Below are 19,730 nucleotides of genomic sequence, written 5' to 3'. Positions count from 1 at the left end.
GGTGGTCATTCCCTGACCTTTCCGCATCCTCTGTATTTGGTGGCGACAGGCTCGAACCCGGGTCTAATCAAGAAGCGTGTGCTACGCACTGCTGCTCCTTCCCACCTGGCTATGGAGGCACCCGAATTTATAAGGAAAGGAAAAGACACAAGATGAAAACTGACAAAAAGCAGGCAAACAGCAAAGAACCTTGCAAGCACAACGTTGGAAACCAGAATGATGAACAGAATCATGCACTAACTTAACACAAGAAATTAATGAACTGCATAAGTAGAGCAGAAAAAAGTCACAAAATCTAATGGCTATGGCAAATTATGAAATAAAATATGGAATAAACCACTGGAAAATTAAATATAAATATAGCTTTGCAATCACTGGAAACAATAAAAGTTAGAAAATAAAAATGTCAAAAACACATTAACCCAAAGTGCAAGAATGACTGGGTATTAACACCAAAAGAGGCAATAACAAGTCAAAGTCACTGAAGGTGGTGGGAAGAACAAAGCCAGCAAAATGAGTGAAAAGTAAACACCAAAAGAGGCAATGACAATTGCCTCTTTTGGTGTTAAGTCAAAGTCACTAAAGGCAGTGGGAAAAACAAAGACAGCAAAATGAGTGAAAAAGTCCTCCCTAAAAGCCAAGCAAAATCATATAATAAGAGAATTGTGGCCAGGTGTCTGAATTTCCAACATGTAACAATTATAATTTTGTTGAAAAGATGAAATAATTTTGTCATCACTTACTCAGAAGAGATATGTGAATATGATGCAAAATAAAATTATACATATTGAAATAAACAAAAATAGCGCTGAGACAAACTGTTTATTTAGCCAAATCAAAGTTGGTGAAAATAAATGGGAACTTTTGAAGAAGTAAGGATAAAATAAAGTCCACTATTAATATCCTAATATCGTAATTCAATAAATATTAACAGTAAGAGATTGCACAAGTTAACAAAAACCATATCCTAAAAATGCCTTCTGAAAATCATAGATAATTTTATGCTTTCCTTCTGGAAAGCATAAAAATCTCAAAAATTTCTGCTAGCAAAGAAGAATATCTGTTTCCTTCAGTAGCTTTTGTAGCCTCTAAACTTACAAAATGCAATATTCGTTTAAACTTAACCAATATTTCAAATTATTAAAATTATAAAACATACAAATGAGTATTCTCCCAGCTGGGATTTTTTATCCAATATCAACTTAATGAGATTTAAATATACAACACTTAATATGGCATAACTTATATATCATATTAAATAACCTTTTAAAATTAAGTTCATTATAAACCTGAAAAATCTGGATAAATATGTCAAAATGCAATGCATAATTTTATTATTGAGAGTAATTATTATCCAGCTCCTTAAACCATGCACATGCAAGGCTACATTTTGGATTCACATAAAATTTGAAAGAAAAAAAAAAGGGGGGGGGGGGGGAGGAAATAAAATGTATAATCGAAAAAATAAAATAGAATAGCAAAGCTTCAAAAAATAATATTAAAACTGATGGCAAAAAATACTCGTAATTTTTAACCATATAAAATCAATTTTTAACCATTTAATGCATTAAATTTCAAATTTCAACTTCTTCAAGTAAATTTTAAATTTAAGTATAAATTTTATTACTTAATACTCAAGTTTTTTCACTTCACTTGTTGCTTTTCTTGTAGTTTTATGGATAGCATTAAATTTATTTAAATTTAATTTATCTTATAGTTCTATGGAGAGCATTAAATTTATTAATATTAAATTCCATGTGCTGTTTCCTTGATCATTTTAAAAATCAGTTGTAAAAAGTGTAGAGAAGAGCAATAAGGTTAGCTGTGAGCACAAAGTCGTTCTTGGGAGTACCAAGAAAGACATGGGTTCTGTAAATTGAAATCTCTGGAAACTTGACATTCCCATGGCGACCTAATTGAAATGGTCAAGGCTTTAACATCACTCACCCCCTCAATCTAACAAAGACACTCGTGTGGCATCTGTAAAACACCCCTTTTTGTTTTAATTATAAAAATTAATTTTTAGCTTTTTTTATTGAATTTAAAATGGTAATCTATTAATTATAGTTTGTAAACTCAATTAAAAAATATCAAATGAAAATAAGAGAGAATAATAATAATAATAATTATTATTATTATTATTACCTAGAAGGGCAGTTCAGCAAAATGAGTGAAAAAGTCCTCTCTAAAAGTCCTCCGGGTGCCTTATCATTCGATAAGGCACCCGGAGACAATTCCAAAGTTTCTCACTGAAGGAGTCACATATCTGAAACCTAAAAATGAAGATAGAAGAAACCCAGCGAAATACAGACCAATCACATGCCGCCCAACGATGTACAAGATTCTGACCAGTTTAATAACTAAGAAGATATTAGACCACTTAGAGAGTCAGAACATGATGGCCGAACAGTAGAAAGGATGCAAGGAGCAATTAGCCATTGATGCTGCAGTTATGGAGCAAGCCTTCAAGAAGCACTGCAACCTATACACGGCCTACATTGATTACCGCAAGGCCTTCGACTCCATACCTTATAGCTGACTAATAGAGACCCTAAAGATCTACAAGGTCAATCCAATAGGGACAAACTTCCTAGGAGCAACAATGGCGAAATGGAGTACCACCATTAAGGTCGAGAACATCACAACCAGGCCAATCCCCATTAGAAGAGGAATCTTTCAGGGAGATGCTCTGAGCCCACTATGGTTCTGTCTAGCACTCAACCCACTATTCACCATGCTCAATGGCAGCAAGTATGGATATAACCTCAAAGAAAGAAGAATGAACCTGTATACCCTCACCCACCTGATGTACATGGATGACATCAAGCTCTACATGGCAACCAACTCCAGTAACTACTCCGGATCATCGAAGAATTCAGCAAGGACGTCAGGATGGAATTTGGTCTAGAAAAATGCAAGAACCACACACTGCACCAGGGAAAATTAGTTGGCCGAAACTACCAGCTGTTGACTGGTAAAGAGATTGAAGCTATGACAGAAGGAGAGACCTACAAATACCTATGAATGATGCAGGCTGAGCAGTTAGAACACAAGGAAATCAAGAAGTGCCTGACCAAAAAATATCATCAGAGACTCAGACGCCTACCGAAAGCAAAACTGAATGGAGGGAACACAGTTAAAGCCATAAATACCTATGCAGCTCCAGTACTAACATACACCTTCAGGGTCATAGATTGGACTAACACCGAGCTAGAAGATATCATACGAAAGACAAGAACAATGATGACCAAGAGTTGCCAACACCACCCGAAGTCAGCAGTGGAGAGAATAACAATACCTCGGAAAGAGGGAGGAAGGGGCCTGATAGACCTGATAGAACAACAGAAAACAGCGATAGTTAACCTAAAGGATTACTTCGAGAACAACAGCACCATTCCACCAGGCCATAAGGAAGATAGAAAAGTGATATACCCTACTTAACCTAAGCAAGGAAACCCTTCCCGTCAAAATCACATCGATAACATTGCTTCCAATGCATGGCTCACAAGTGGGACGCTCTTCCCCGAGACTGAAGGATTCATGCTGGCCATCCAAGACCAGGTAATCAGCACCAGAAACTTAGAAAATACATTGCAAAGGAGCCAGGAATGTCAGATGACACATGTCGCCAGGTGGACAGGAGCAGCAGTGCGTAGCACACACTTCTTGATTAGACCGGGGTTCGAGCCCGTGCCCACCAAATACTGAGGATGCGAAAAGGTCAGTGAATGACCACCACATATCCCCGGAGCAATATGGCCTTAGTTGCTAATGCTCCTAAAATCCAAATAACAAACACACAACAACAATGACACACGTCGATGATACCACCTGACCTCAGAAACGATTTAACACATCACCGCGGGGTGCAAGGTGATCACCCAGACTGAGTACACTCATAGACACGACCAGGTAGCCAGAATAATACATCAGAAGCTAGCAAGAAAATACCATTTGACCAAAGAAAGTGTACCATACTACAAGTACAAACCCCAGGCAGTACTAGAGACCCGAACCCATACTGGGACCGTGCCATAATAATGGATAAGACTATCCCTCACAACAGACCAGACATAACCCTTGTGGACAAGATGGAAAAGGCTACCTACCTGATTAACATAGTGGTGCCGAACACTAGCAACGTCCAGAAAACCCGTGAGGAAAAAATTAGGAAGTACACGAACCTGAGACATGAGATCAAGGAGATGTGGCATATGCAAGAAGTATCGACCCTCCCAATCATTGTGTCAGCCACCGGTATGGTACCAAAGACTCTACATAGTAGCATAGCAGCAATAGGTCTCCCAGAGAACACCTACAGGGAACTCCAGAAAGTCGCAATCCTGAACACCTGTAGGATAGTCAGAGATTTCCTCAACCGACAGTAACACCAGACATTACAACCACCCTGTGTACTTGGTAGCAGTACCCGTCATGGAGTGGAACCCCCCAATCAGGGAGAAATAATATAAGAGCAACAACAACAATAATAATAAAAAAAGTTTTTATCATATTTTTTAAAATTTTCAAGGTCACTCATCCCCCAACTCCAGACTGAAATGCAGAGACACTCACATGGTATCTGCAGATGCAAATTTTTATCAGCTGTTTGCATTTAGCCAGCAAAACCAAAACTGCACAGAAAGATTGGATGCCTGTCACTGGTATCTCACAGACAACATATGGGAATAGGAATTAACTAGAATAAAGATAGACTTGTTTGCTTACCTTGTGTCTGTTAAATTCCAAACAAAAAATTTGTCTCATAATTCCAAATATATCAAAATGAAAACAGAAAATACTCTATAATCAGTTGAAGAATATTGGTGGGAAAAGGTGCATGAGAGGATTTGATTTGATTTACAAATTAAAAGAAAAAAATTTTAAAAAGTGACATCTATCAGATGCCATACTATCAGGAGAAGGTTAATAAAAGGGGTAAGTAAACTAAACGCTGATGTCATCTTTACTCTTCCTCAGATAATAAATACATGAGGGAACATAAATTTAAATTGAAAAAACAAAAATAAATAAAGTGCACTGAAATAAGCATTCAGCAAATTTCTAAACAGAGAGCAATTTATTGTTGGAATGAACTTCCACTTAGTTTTGGCTGTTGCTGTATAAGTTTTGTTTCTTTGTGTCATGTTACCAATATTAAAACTAATAATGTTAATATAGGCATCTACTGAAATAATTTTATAGTAATTTAAATCTATGAAACTGATTATTTATTTATTTAAACATAACTACAAAATTCAAATTTAATTAACTTTTTTAGAGAATACTTGTGATATCCATATCAATGAGAGGGCTTGTAAACCCACTGATTGAGAAGTTGCAGCACAAATCACTTGGTGGTTTGTGCTGCAACTGTTTGCGCACACGCACGCACGCACGCACACACAACACACACACACACGGTTTGATTTGCAAAATATCTAAGCAAAATTAAAACTGTAATTACAATATTTATTATATAAATGCATGCAAGTTTAGAGAAGCCTTATGCTAAAAAAAAAATAGAGAAAATGCTGAGAGTTAGGTCAAAATGTATTTAGGTCAGAAATTTTCTTCCAGTTACAATAGAGACTATATGTTGAAAGCCTTGTAAATTAGCTTAAGACTTGAAGAAATCTGCAAGGTTTTTTTTTGGGATGGGGGGATTTTATCATTGTGGTCCACCCTAACAGTAAGAAGGAATCTATTTTGTACAGATGGAATACATTTGCACAAAGATAGCATAAGGGTCTTTGCTACTATCATTGCGGCCTTAAGGGTTCAGGGAAATCATTAGTTAGATGGCAAACTGGGATAACATAGACATGCATTATATCAATGATATGGGTCAAAGCAACACTTGCCCAAGAGTTCTCGGTGGTTGCAAAAACTGATAATGGCAAGATGTACCAAAGATAATGATGTTTCAAATGAATGGGATCTAATGCTAGGAAAACACAAAAACTTCAAAGGGTGCGTGAGGTTGAAAACTATACAAGAACACCTAATTTTAACTGTGTCTACAGGGATATTAGAAGTGCTATCAAAATAAAATGAGTAAATTTGAACTCCTGGTTAGGACAACTGACATAAATAGAGCTAACAGAAATGTGGTCATCCAGAAAGAGGAGATGATGACAAGTTTTATTACAAAATGTATAAAGTATTTAAGAAGAACAGACAAGATAGAAAGGGTGGGGTATCATCTTACTTACTGAAAGCAGCCCGAGAATAATAAGGGCTTTTTCAGATTCAGAACTTATACATGCCAGCATAGAATCTGTGTGGTATGAACTAGTTGGATGCAAAAGTAAAACAAGAGCAGGAGTATGCTGGTTTGTTTGTTTGGGAATTTTTTAGGCGCATGGACGTCTAGGGCCATAGTGTGCCACCAGAAGTATGCAACACACTAAAGATTCCATAGCGCATGATGACAGCCTCTACATACAGATAGATGGGTGACAAGAATGAATATATAGGTAATAAATGAATATTATAGGTCATTTCAATCCCCCCCACCACATTGACTGGAGCAAGCAGGAGGGAACTCACAATAGGAAAAAAATTTTTAAATAAATTAGAGGATTATTATCTGTAACATGTCTGAGAAAATACTAAGGGTGGGAACGTAAAAAGTGAAAAGCAAAGAAAAAGGTTTTTATAATGCTACTTAGGATATACTGGGAGTGTAACTGCCCAACCCTTTAGCAAGGGATCCTGGAATAACTATAAGGGGAAGGAAGGTATTTAATAGACAAATACAGGATTACAATAATGTAGAAATATAGAATAACGATTGTAGATAATAATAAATAAATAGAAGATACATTTGGAAATAGTGATTTATTTTATTTCCTTATTATAATTTAAATATTCCTACATTTGGTTTTAGTCGTTTCTTCCATTTCCTTATTATTATCTACAATTGTTATTCAATATTTCTTCATTATTGTAATCCTGTATTTGTCCATCAAATACCTTCCTTTAACCCCTTATAGTTATACCAAGATCCCTTACTAAAGGGATCCTGGTACATACCCTAAGTAGCATTATAAAAACCTTTTTCTTTGCTTTTTACTTTTTACTTTCTAATCCTAAAATTTTATACCTCAAGATCTATTAAAGTAATTCGAGGGAAATTGAGGTACTATTACTATACTTATTCTTACCTCCTTTCTCCTTATGTTGGCTTATGCTTTCTTTTGCACATGTATAAAATAAATAAAAAATCATCACAACTGAAATAAAAATTGTGGTTGGCACTCTTTTTTCTGTATTATATTCTGTATATTTAGATTCTTTTGGCCTTATGGCCCGCAGAGTACTTTTATGCCTATGTTTTAATACACTTTGAATATCTATATAGCACCAACTATACTCTTAGTATAGTAATTATATACATATATATGTGTGTGTGTGTGTGTGTGTATACAGGTAGCCCTCGTTTTGTGCTGGTTCGATTTGCACCGATTCACAATAGTGCTGATCGCTGACCACAACGGCATTTTTATTTTTATTTATTTATTTTGGAATTATTATTTTTTTTTTGTCAATTTTTTTATAAATTGAAAGTTTAAAATCGTCAGACAAAATTTATCGGCATCATACTGTTCTATGTGAGCCAATCTGAGACAATCTGAGCCAATCAGTAATTAGCGCATCCGTATCAGAGACGAGAAAGATTCCCACCCTCAAAGTAGCCGCTCGTGGATGCAGGTGGTAAAGGTCAATGAGGTGAAGCATTCAATTGGTTGTTGTTTACACTATTTACACGTGTTGGAAATTTCTTACGCTAACATTTTTTTATAATTGTGCTATTAATAAATTAAATATAATAATAGCGATAGTCGTGTGCAGTTTTTGATTTTTTAAGTTTTTAATTTAATAGAATAAAGAGGCACCATGTCTGGTAAAAGTAGTTCATTGAATCCTAGTGCAATATTCGGAGGATGGAATTTGGTGAAAATCACCATAATGTGTGTGTAGGGCTATGAATATGCCTCCATCGACTATTACTACAACTATGAAGAATGCTAATAAAATAAAATGATCGATGCAAAGTGGTAGGTAAAATTTTTGGTGCTGGAACCTAACCCTGTGATTTCCGATTGACTCCATTATATAAAGGGTTCCATATCCGCCGATTCCATTTGTGCCAGTGCCCCCAGGAACCTAACCCCAATGTAAATCGAGGGCTACCTGTTGTTATTTTGTTATTTTGGTTTTTAGGAGCATTAGCAACTAAGGCCATATTGCTCTGGGGATATGCAGTGGTCATTCCCTGATCTTTCCGCATCCTCAGTGTTTGGTGGTCACAGGATTGAACCCCAGTCTAATCAAGAAGCGTGTGCACTGCTGCTCCTGCCCACCTGGCCACGGAGGCATCCGAGGGCTAATGTAAAAAGCACTGTATGTATGCGTACAGTGCTTTTTTTGGGATGGTACGCAATGGTATGGCATACCGGCACCTTTATTAACAGTGACATTTGGAGCAGTGCACTTCGAAATTTGTAATATTCTGTAAATTTTTTTTCAAATGTTTACCTACTATTCAAATAAGTTTAAAATTATTTAACTAAATTTGCATTTTTCACTGCCTATTGTTAAGATATTTTCTATATAAAACTGTATAACCATTTTTATAATTCTAGATTACTCACACGGACCTCTGTTTAACAAAGTCATTTTATAACGAATTATTTTGAATTCCCCTTAGAAGTTACATTTAAAATTCTTTCCGTTGAGCGAAGAAAATTTTCATATAGTGAACGGATTAGGAGAGAATTAACTCTGTAAGCACTGTTCGCATTTCTGGCCTTCAGGCAATTTAGGCAATTAGTGCTGCTGCGCGAATTAAGAGAGCTAAAGGGATTACCATTCTACAACTTAGTGGTACCTGGTAAAACCTATCCAACCACCTGTCCCACATATGGAGAAGTCGCGCTGGTCAACAGTGAGCAGATCAAGGGGTATTCCCAATGGGCTCTGGTCCACCTTCTACTGCAGTGGTGTCCAAACGTTTCCCGTACAGGGGCCATATTCAAAAAAAAATTCAAAGTTAGATTTCTTTAGCGTGTTACATTTTCCATATCTTGTTGCTTGTAAAAGTAAAATTGAAAATATTAGAAACTTTTATTAAGTACAATACACAATTACATTTACTGAACAAAACATTTAATGAGAAAAATTTTTTCATAATTAACAAAATTTAAAAATTCTGTTTTAGTTGACTTTAGTTCACGAGGACAATGAAGGTGTTAAACCTTCTAAACACGAACTGTTAGCATTTGGTGAAAATAAAGTTAGAAAATTACAGTTAAAAGAAAGAGATAAAATTCGTGGATTTCGGGAATACCTAATTGTTAGATACCTCTGTGAATCAACTGTAAGCACCCCGTTCGAGAATTAGAAAAGTGATTTTCTTTTACCCTGAAAAATAATCTGTTGTTTCACGGAAGTGCATTATCCACATTTTCCGTAAATTTTCCCCATCTCTGTTTACATGGTCACAGTACCAGAATATCCAAATGACACTGATATTTTAGACAGTTTCAAAAAAAAAAAAAAAAAAGAAAAGAAAAATATCATATTTAAGAACTAGCGACAATACCGATGACAAGAGAAGGAAAACGAGGACAACGAAGGAACAACCTTCTAAACAGGAATTGTTGACATTTGGTGAAAATAAAGTTAGAAAATTATGGTTAAATGAAAGAGATAAAATTCGTGGATTTTGGGAATACCTAACTGAAAAGATAGTTTGGAAGAATTGAAGCATTTGATGGATGCTCTGAGTGCGATACCATTTTCATTGAGTGAATATGTTGAGGATTTTCACAAATGAATCTGATTGCCAGCCCAACCAGAGCTCTGTTGATGACAAAAACAGTTTCTTTACTACTGTTTCTTAAAATTGTAGGCCCACCACTGATCCGCTTCAGATTCAGCAAAATATATCGATTCGTGGCTACTTCGGAAACTTCATTCAGCAAGAGACACACAAAGAGCAAGAAAAGAAGTCGGCATAGGGTGTCGGATGAAAACTTAATAAAAATTTAGAATATTCGACAAAAACTTTATTATGAAATTATATTTACTTGTTATTTATTTTTACTTATTATTTTTAGAGCCCATAGTCTAAAGAAGGACCCTTATAATGTCACTCAGTTGTCCGTCTGTCTGTCACAGCATTCTATCTCTGGAACCACTCAACCTATTGACTTGAAATTTTACATGGGTTTGTATATCATGTGGGCCAACATAATGCCATATTGATCATTGTCGACAAAAATTTGTCTGAGATGTGGGGGGACACAAAATGTCGACAACCTATAGCTTATTACACACATTTGGAAAGAGCTCAACTAGTAGGTTTAAAATATAATTTTAAAATATTTTTAAAAAATTAAAAATGATGGCGCCAGACAGGAAAATTTGAGTAATTTTCCTGTTCCCCCCATCTATTTCCATCACTGATAAAGCTAAAAATTTAAAAATCACATTAGCTATGCTTTATTCAATGCTTATCAAGGGAAAACTATTCCGATTGAAATATATCATTTATTGAAATATATAATTTTTTGTGTTAAAATTAAAAAAACTATTTTTTTATTGCACTTCGGTTCTTTGTACTAAGCAACTCTCCTTTTGGTGACAAAAAGGTTGTAAATAGTTAGTTAATAATTCTATAAAGGTCATTTATAAATTTGCGACGAGAAGTATTTTTTAACAATTTTCAAAGCTGGAGTTGTCCCGGCAAGGAGGTACTCAGATAGCCAGTGTTGAGGTGGCAATGGGGAGGCACCTGTGTGGAGTCTTGCATGGCTCTCACCTGCCAGTCATTTTTCCCCAAGACTTTAATCGCTTCTCTAGGAAGAAGTCGGGATCGCTTCTCCCACCCTTGTCCTTCACAACAACTGGAAAGACTCAAATAGACAACATTTTCCTTAGTTCCTCAGTTTTAGGCCAAGCCGGGGTACTAGAAACTTTTTTCAGTTACCAAAACTCTATTTGAGATACTACACTAACGACCATTCGTTATTACGAACCCTTCATCCTGAGTGCCCGGCACTCAATAGTTGACCGATTTATTTACTTATCTTTTTTATATAATTTATGCTTAATATACTGTGTTAATATACTATATTTGTTGTTCTTATTCCAAAAACATTACTACTAAAGTAACAATATCAGGAAAAAAAAAATTTAGAGCTTTTCATATCTTTTTAATTTTTAATTTTTCCTGATAGCAAAGAAAGAGTACCGGTACCTATTTTTTTACAAAAAAAGCACTGTATATATATATTTGAATAACGTTAAAATAGTTGGAAACTGAATCTTTCATAAAAAAAATAAAATAAAAAGGTACAGCAGACATCAGAGACAGCAAAAAGCATATTCCTCTACATGATGTGTGAAATATAACCATACAAATAAATTAGAATAAGAGTTAAAAATAAAAAATAAAATAATGCCAGCAGTTTAATTTCGACTATTTTTGCTCTTCTTGCCATACTGCTGGCATTATTTTATTTTTTACTCTCATTCTAATTTATTTGTATGGTTATATATATATATATATATATATCATTAAAAATATTTAGCATAAAGAGGAAGCAAGGATAACTACTGAGTTAGCCAGTCTATCAAAGAAGAAAAAGAGGAATGGGAAAGTTACAGAATGATTAAAAGTACTGAAGCCTATAACGTCTACGACTTGATCTCTAGTGGTACACATAAAAAGTTACACTAACAAAAGCCGAGTATGAGAGATCGCTGAACTAGCTAAGAATGGTGCAAAAACTAGTGGATGAATAGTTTTCATGAATGTGAGTACAAGGAAAGAAAGTGAACCAGGTTGGACCTTTATGTAATGGCAGTGAAAAAGGTTTAGAATAACTGATGCTGCTGATGAATTCAACAGCTATTTGTATCAGTATTTACAGACAAAAGACCTTTCATGGTGAGGAAAACTATTACAGAAAATTACAAAAAAAATTACATTAAATTACAGAAGATTATTTAATGGAGTTTCAAGACTCCTGGAGTTGATAGTATATACCCAGTAATTTTAAAGGAGATGGCAAGAGAGTAATTTGAACTACTGAAGTCACTTAGGAGGGCATCAAATCATTAGTGGAAGAGATTCCTTTGGATTGGAGAAGTGCCATTGAATCACCAGTGCTTAAAGGCAGTTCCAAAAGTGATGTGGGTAACTACAGTGTGATCAATCTTTCAGTGGTAGAGAAAATCATAAAGGCAATGATAACGAGTGCAATACTTGCCGCCATTGGTATACGATACAATGTGTATCCTGAACTAGATAGCATAAGGTTTAACATAAAACTAGATAGTGAAGCATGTAGCACTGTATTAGAAATCTGTTGGCTTAGTATAGTATAGTATTATCAATTAATCAGTAAAATTTATTAATCTTATTAAATTTCATTGTCAATTAAATTTTACTTTTAAAATAAATACGTATAATGACCTAGATTTTACAAACTTAACATTATAAATTAATACATATAACTTGACAGGATATTTTTTTTTTTTTTTTTTATAGTGTACTTATCACAGCAAATTTACAAGATCAAGCTCCCAAGTGCTACCAGTATTCCCAATTCACAGGAATTTCTCAAACATGAAAAAAAAAAAAAAAAAAAAAAAGGAAAAAAAAAAAACATTATGTAGTAAAACAATAGTATCTATTAAAACAGATTTACAAGGTCAAGCTCCCAAGTGCTAACAGCAATCCCAATTCACAGAAATTTCTCATATATATTATGAGCAACCTGTGCAAGTCAACAAAACATTATAGCATACTATACAGAAGTACATATTTTTTGCCATCAATAAAACTAAAACTTTCTGAACCAGTAACTTAACCAAGCACAATCCAACTCAAGTATGAACCTTGCTAGGCTGCTGCTACCTCTCACACTTGTCTCCTTCATAACCTTCTCGGCATGCAGTACACACATGGTCATGACTACCAGAGGCTGTAATAATTTCCTTGCATGTTGGAGAAAAATTATTTTCTGGATTTTCTCTAGGACAAGCACACTTTTTGCAGTCATCAGGACTACCATTCAGAGGATTACCATGATAACTTGATTCACACTGTTCACAACGTGGCCCAATGGTGTGATGCATACAATTCTAAAAAATAAAAATAAATATTGCTAAAAATGTATAGATTACCATTTCAAAAAAAGTCTTCAAAAACAACATACTAATACTTGTGTTTAGATTCACATGGTATCTGTGACACCCCTTTTTCTTTTAATTATAAAAATTAATTTTTAGCTTTTTTACTGAATTGCTATCAGTGATGTTATTTATGGTTAGCTAAACTCAATTAAAAATAAGTCAAATGAAAATAAACAAGAGAAACCAATAATAATAATAAAAGTTTGTATTGTATTTTTTTAGAATTTTCAGGGTCATTCATTATGCAGATTAAAACATAGATGCTCACATGGCATCTGCAGACACAACATGAATATATATTTGTCAGCAATTTGCATTTATCTGGCAAAATCAAAACTCTACAACAAGAATCACCACCTGTCACTGGTGTCATACAAATGCCACGTGGGAATTTCCCTTTTTTTGCTTTTTTAATGTCTGCCAAGTAGTATTTGTTAACATTACTGCCAAGGTTAGATATTTCATGATGTAAATAAAATGCCAATAAAAGCAAATTTACAGTACTGAATCGATGAACTGAAAAGAGGTGATTTATTCAATTTGATCATTGAGTTATGATGTGAGGGGAAACACGGAGAGAACAGTTAACGAATCTGTACTTTTCTGATATCAATATGATAAGAGAAACATAATCAGAAACATATAACAAATTCCACATAAAGTTTAATTTTAATGCCCATTAGAAATTTCTTAGAATTGGCATTGAATTATCAGGATGGGCAAAGCTGTCATTCCAGCAGGATGTTGGGCCATTTTTAAACTATTAGAAGCCTTTTAAATAAGATATTTCCAAACATGAAAGCAAGGGTTAGCATTAGCATTAGTAGAGGCATATGATGCAAGAAAGCAAGCTTATGCAGCATCAACCAAAAAAAAAAAAAAAAAAACCCTTCCGCTTCACCCCTCCATTCGTTCGAAATACCTTTCCAGCTGAGCCTTAAATTTATTTAGGCTATCAACTTCCACAACAAGGGATGGAAGTCTGTTCCACCAACCAACTACCCGCTGGCTAAAGGCAAATTTCTGCACATCTATCCTACATCTGTCTTTCCTCAATTTGAATTTATGCCCTCTCAGGTGATTATTCTGGCAGTATTCCATCAGCACTAAGCATGCTCAAACCATTCAAGGCTTTGTACACCTCTATCAGATCACCTCACCGGTGCCTAGTCTCCAGACACTGTAATTTCCAAAACTTAAGCCTTTCTTCGTAAGAGCAACCCTTTGTTCCGTTCATTAACCTTGTTGCCCTTCTCTGTACTCGTTCCAGCAGCTCTACATCGTTCTTGAAATGAGGCCTCCAGACCTGTATACAGTACTCAAGGTGCGGCCTGACCATTGCCTTATACAAGGGAATAATCACCTCCCTATCCCTGCTAGAAAAATTCCTGTATATCATAGAGAAGACACCATGAACTACTCTTGCAGCCCATCTGCACTGCTCAGAGAACTTCATATCTTCCTGCACAATTACCCCCAGGTCCTTTTCATTCTCTACCACTGTCAGTGTAATACCACAGAGTTGATATGTTGCTCTGGGGTTGCTGTTTCCCATATGTAGTACTTTACATTTGTCAATGTTAAACTTCATTTGCCACCTCTCAGCCCATCTGCTCAACCTTTCCAGATCCTGTTGCAGCAGCATAGCGTGAGTAGCATCCTTAACAACCCTGCCAACCTTTGTATCGTCTGCAAACTTGGACATTAAGCTTGATATACCATCATCAATATCATTTATAAATACAGAAAACAATAATGGAACCAACACTGAACCCTGAGGGACTCCACTAATAACATTAGTCCACAATGAGCAGTGTCCATTGATTACCACTCTCTGTCTTCTCCCCCTCAACCATCCCTTTATCCATAGCCACAATTTGCCACCAATGCCACACTGCTCCAATTTGTGCAGCAGTCTTCCATGTGCAACAGTATCAAAAGCCTTTCTAAGATCCAAATATATAATATCAAAGTTATTCCCTGCATCCAATTCTTTTGTGACTACATCATAGTATCCAATCAAATTGGTCAGGCAAGACCTTGCCTTAACAAAACCATGCTGTGTCTGAGCTATAACTGAATTCTTGTCAAGATGATCCTGCAGTGCTTCTTTAACCAGTGCTTCCATTAATTTTCCTGGAACAGAAGTTAAACTCACAGGTCTATAATTACTCTTGTCAACCTTTGATCCTCCTTTGTGAATTGGGGTCACATTTGCACATCTCCAGTCTGTGGGTACCTCCCCCGAGTCCAAGGAAGTTCTCATAATTATGGCTAATGGATTGTTTACTTCCTTTGCTGCCTCCTTTAATATAACTGGATAGATCCCATCCACCCCAGGTGCCTTTCTTGTATTTATCTTCAACAATTTCTCCTCCACTTTACTCTCGATTATTACAAGATTATCTAGCTCACTGCCAGTGTTTACTTCAACTATGGAATTCCCCTTCCTGAATAACTCCTCATGTGTGAATGTAGATGCAAAATATTGATTTAGTTTGTTAGCTACCTGAGCAGGATCATGAACAGTTGAACCATCGATATCAAGTGGACCAATCTGATTCATCCCCTTCCTTCTAGAGTTTACATAAGTAAAGAACTCCTTGCTGTTTTTCTTTGCATCCCTTGCCAAAGATTTCTCGTAATCTGCCTTCGCAGTACCTTTGATTTTTCAATGTTAAACTTCAGCTTTCTAATTTTTCTAGATCTTGTTGTGATAGCTTATCTTGATTACTGTGATTAACCACCCTGCCAACTTTGTATCTTCTGCAAATTTATACATTTAGCCTGATATACCTTCATCAATATCATTAATAAATACAGAAAACAATAATGGCCCCAGTAGTGAAACCCAGGGGTACACTAATAACATTATTCCATAAAAAGCAGCATCTATTAATAACCACACTCTGTCTTCTGCCACTCAACCAACCCCTTATCCATTGCTACGGTTCCCTTAATGCCACACTGTTCTAATTTATACAGCAGTTTTTTATGTGCAATAAAATCAAAAGTTTTCTGAACTTCAAGTATATGACATTAAGATTATTTTTTGCATCCAATTCCTTTGTTACTGCATCACCGTCAATGAGATTGGTCAGACAAGATCTTCCCTTAACAAATCCATGCTGTACCTGCAGTATAATTGCATCCCTCTCTAAGTGGTCCTGCATTGCTTCTTTAACCAGTAACTCCATTATTTTCCAGAAACTGTTAATATCCTTAGTGCTAACATGCACAATATCACCTTTTGTGCTCTTAAAAGATGATATCTGCTCTATAACATCATCTACTTTGGTCTCTGGTGGACAAGCACTGCTCCTATTACACCTAGTTTTTTTTTTGCAAGATATATTTCCCAATTTCCTGGCAATAATTACCTCCTGTGGGACCAGTGCATTCTGCCTTGGGGATTGGTGCTATGTTGCCTGATGCACAAATGTAGCTCTGGCTTTGGGTTAGGTAGCTGACAGCTTGATGGGCCCCCATTTTAATTCCTTTGAGGTTATCACTCTATTTTGCTATTGAACTTTTGGAAGTAGAGATAGGGACGTGATAATCCCATTATATAAGGCTTGTGTTAGACTACACTTGGAATACTGTGTTCAAGTATGGAGACCGCACCTAAAGAAAGACATCGAGCTTCTTGAAAGGGTGCAAAGACGGGTAACTCGCCTAGTGAGATCAGCAAAAGGGCGTCCTTACGAAGAAAGACTTTGAATATGTGGGTTGCAGAGTTTGGAAACTAGACACATTAGAGGAGATTTGATTGAGGTGTTTAAGGCTCTGAGAGGCATCATTAAAATGAATGAGGACGAAATTTTCAAGATTATAAATGATGCTAGAACTAGGGGACATAAATTCAAGTTACGGGGGGGAAATGTTTAGATTGGACTGCAGGAAGTTTTATTTTAGCCAGCGAGTTATTAATTATTGGAATAAGTTGCCTTCATGGGTGGTAGAGGCCGACAGTTTGGGGAAATTCAAAGGTCATCTGGATAGTACTTTCGGGTAAGGGAAGCGCATAGGATGATAGTTAATTTCCTTTTTTTTATTAATTATTATTATTTATTATTATTTTTTTTTTTTATCATTGTTTTGTTCGGATTTTTTTTTTTTGGCTGGTGCAGCATAAGCCATAGGCTTTCTTGCACCATGCGGCCATTACTAATACTAATACTATTCTTCAAGCTCTCATAAATGCCCATCAGAACACCGAGTTTGGGCCTAATTTCCTCACACTCTTTGTATTAAACACACAAAGACATCCCTCTTGCTGTGTCACATCCTATTCCAGATAAGTCTACAAATATCACAAAAGCAGTATTTTCGAAGGGCATTATCTGTAGGAGAACTGTCCCATCAGTTCTCCCTCAAGCCATAGAACTCCAGCATTTTGAGACTGTTGCTTTGCTGCTCTAGTCTGAGGATAATTCCATTTAAATTCAGTTTAATTTGAAAATACCAAACTAAACTAACAGATACCTATTTATTCAGCATGTAAAAAATAAATCAAAATTAAAGTAAATTAGAATAAAAAGAAAACTTACCCAACATATCCCAGAGAAAGGATCACAAATATCAGCATGGTTATTGCACTGGCAGGGTTCACATATTCCTCCAAGTATTGTGTTGTTAACTCTTCTGAATCCTGGTTCACATAGCTAAAACAAAACATTTTTTTTTTGTAAACTTCACAAAATATATTTTTTTAAAATTATTTTGTGAAAGCCTAATTTCTGCTCCTTTATATCTATTCTAGCATGCAAGAAAGAAAAAAAGAGAGAGAGAAAAGACCTGTTTTAATATGGCCTTAGTTCTCTCGGCCAAAAACCATCATTGTCTTTTTAATAAGTTTCCTTGGCATTGCAATACTTTCAAATAAATAGCACTTTCCAAAAGAAGTTATTTTCTATTTTTGAGAGTGGTGGAGGTAGTGGTGGAGGTAGTGGTGACCCCATTATTTAAAAAATAAATAGTGTCACCACCACCTGTTTCAATGGTACTGACAAGTTATCAAAAGCCAATGAAAACCAGATAGCACAAGCTGGCAAAATAGTTGATAACCTGAGAGATGACAGATTGTGTTTAAAATAGCTAAACCCATATTAAAAGACTTTTGTCTTTTTCATAGGTTGAAATATAAATAAAGTAACAGAAGTGTTTTTCAATTATATTTTACATACATCCATAGCTATTCCCTTTGCATGCTGTTAAATCTATCCACAATTTTTGTGACTGCACATCTCTTGATATTTAAAAAATGACAATAATAAATTTTTCATATGAGAAGTAGAAAAAAGGTGTAAGGTTACCATATTTTCTCGGCTATAAGACAGTTTTTATTTTTTGGAAAGCACTGCCTAAAATTCTCCTGCATCTTACAGTACTGGATATCTCAATTAACAAATCATTTAAAGTATTCATGCGTGAGAAGTCGACCAATGGTCCACTCCTCGCATATTAACCCCGGAGGCTCACATCTGGTGAGTATGGGCTTGGCAAACCCAGGGTCCTGAGCTGGATATCATCATTCTTCTCTTTCTTGGTGATGCCTTTCTACTTCTCTCTCTCTCTCTCTCTCTCTCTCTCTCTCTCTCTCTCTCTCTCTCGCACGCACGCACGCACGCACGCACACACACACACACACACACACACACACACACACACACACAGGGGGGGTAACTGGGGAATTTTTTTTTTTTTTTTGGCTGGTGCGGCATAAGCCTCAGGCTTCCTTGTACCATATGGCTAATAATAATAATAATAATAATAATAATAATGACAGACATGATGTCTTTTGAGGTTACAATGGATATTATGTTTTTGAAAACCATACGATACATCCTGGATTATGTCTTCCTGGTTAGCAAAACAAATGGCATAAACCTTCTTGAGCTAAAATTTCAGAACAAGACAATATAGAACATGGAAGCACAGCACCAACTATTATAGAACTTTATAGAACAATAGGTGAAGAATGCAAGTAAATTCTGTTTATTTCAGTTAATTTGTTTGAAACTAATTTGTTTGTAAAATCAGTCATAATGTATGATCTTCCAAATCTCTAAAATTAAAATTTGGTTTGTGTAACATGAATTCAAAACATTAGAGAAATGTTTTGAATTCATGTCCTTGAACATCAGGGCTCTCTGCCTCAAAGGTACTAGTAGTTGTTGATGACTCTATTGTCAGGGAGACGGGGAATATATTGTGTAAAAAGGATAGGTGGAACAGGACCAGGGTATGTCTGCCAGGGGCAAAGGTTGATGACGTTGTAGAGCAGATATCATCTTTTAAGGGCACAAAAGGTGATATAGTTGTACACGTTGGCACTAATGATATCAAGAGTAGGAGACCGGCAGAACTGCTTAACAGGTACAGGCCACTGTTGAAAAAAAGCCGTGAAATAGGGTTGAATTTGAAAGTGTCTGCAATTCTGCCCAGACACGATAGGAGGGAGCATATGATGAGAGCCTTGTCGATCAATTCGGCCCTGGAAAGATTGTGCAAGGCTG

General features: G+C 35.7%; 1 protein-coding gene across 6 annotated transcripts in view; it reads right to left on the bottom strand.

The window, feature by feature from the left end:
* The window catches only part of LOC150087516 (laminin subunit alpha lam-3-like), a 746,420-nt gene that overhangs the window by 432,520 nt on the left and 294,170 nt on the right, over positions 1 to 19,730 (bottom strand). For all 6 annotated transcript variants that reach the window (XM_090371226.1, XM_090371225.1, XM_090371229.1 and 3 more), the window contains 2 exons: positions 17,763 to 17,876; positions 12,935 to 13,161 (listed from right to left, as the gene is read on the bottom strand). In XM_090371226.1, the coding sequence (XP_090227352.1) occupies positions 12,935 to 13,161; positions 17,763 to 17,876 (341 nt within the window). The remainder of the gene's footprint in view (positions 1 to 12,934; positions 13,162 to 17,762; positions 17,877 to 19,730) is intronic.

This window comes from Mastigoproctus giganteus, chromosome 4 (assembly GCF_048544385.1).
Source record: "Mastigoproctus giganteus isolate SK-2022 chromosome 4, ASM4854438v1, whole genome shotgun sequence".
Classification (NCBI taxonomy): domain Eukaryota; kingdom Metazoa; phylum Arthropoda; class Arachnida; order Uropygi; family Thelyphonidae; genus Mastigoproctus; species Mastigoproctus giganteus.
Note: the sequence above shows the minus strand (reverse complement) of the source record. Positions and strands in the feature narration are given on the sequence as shown.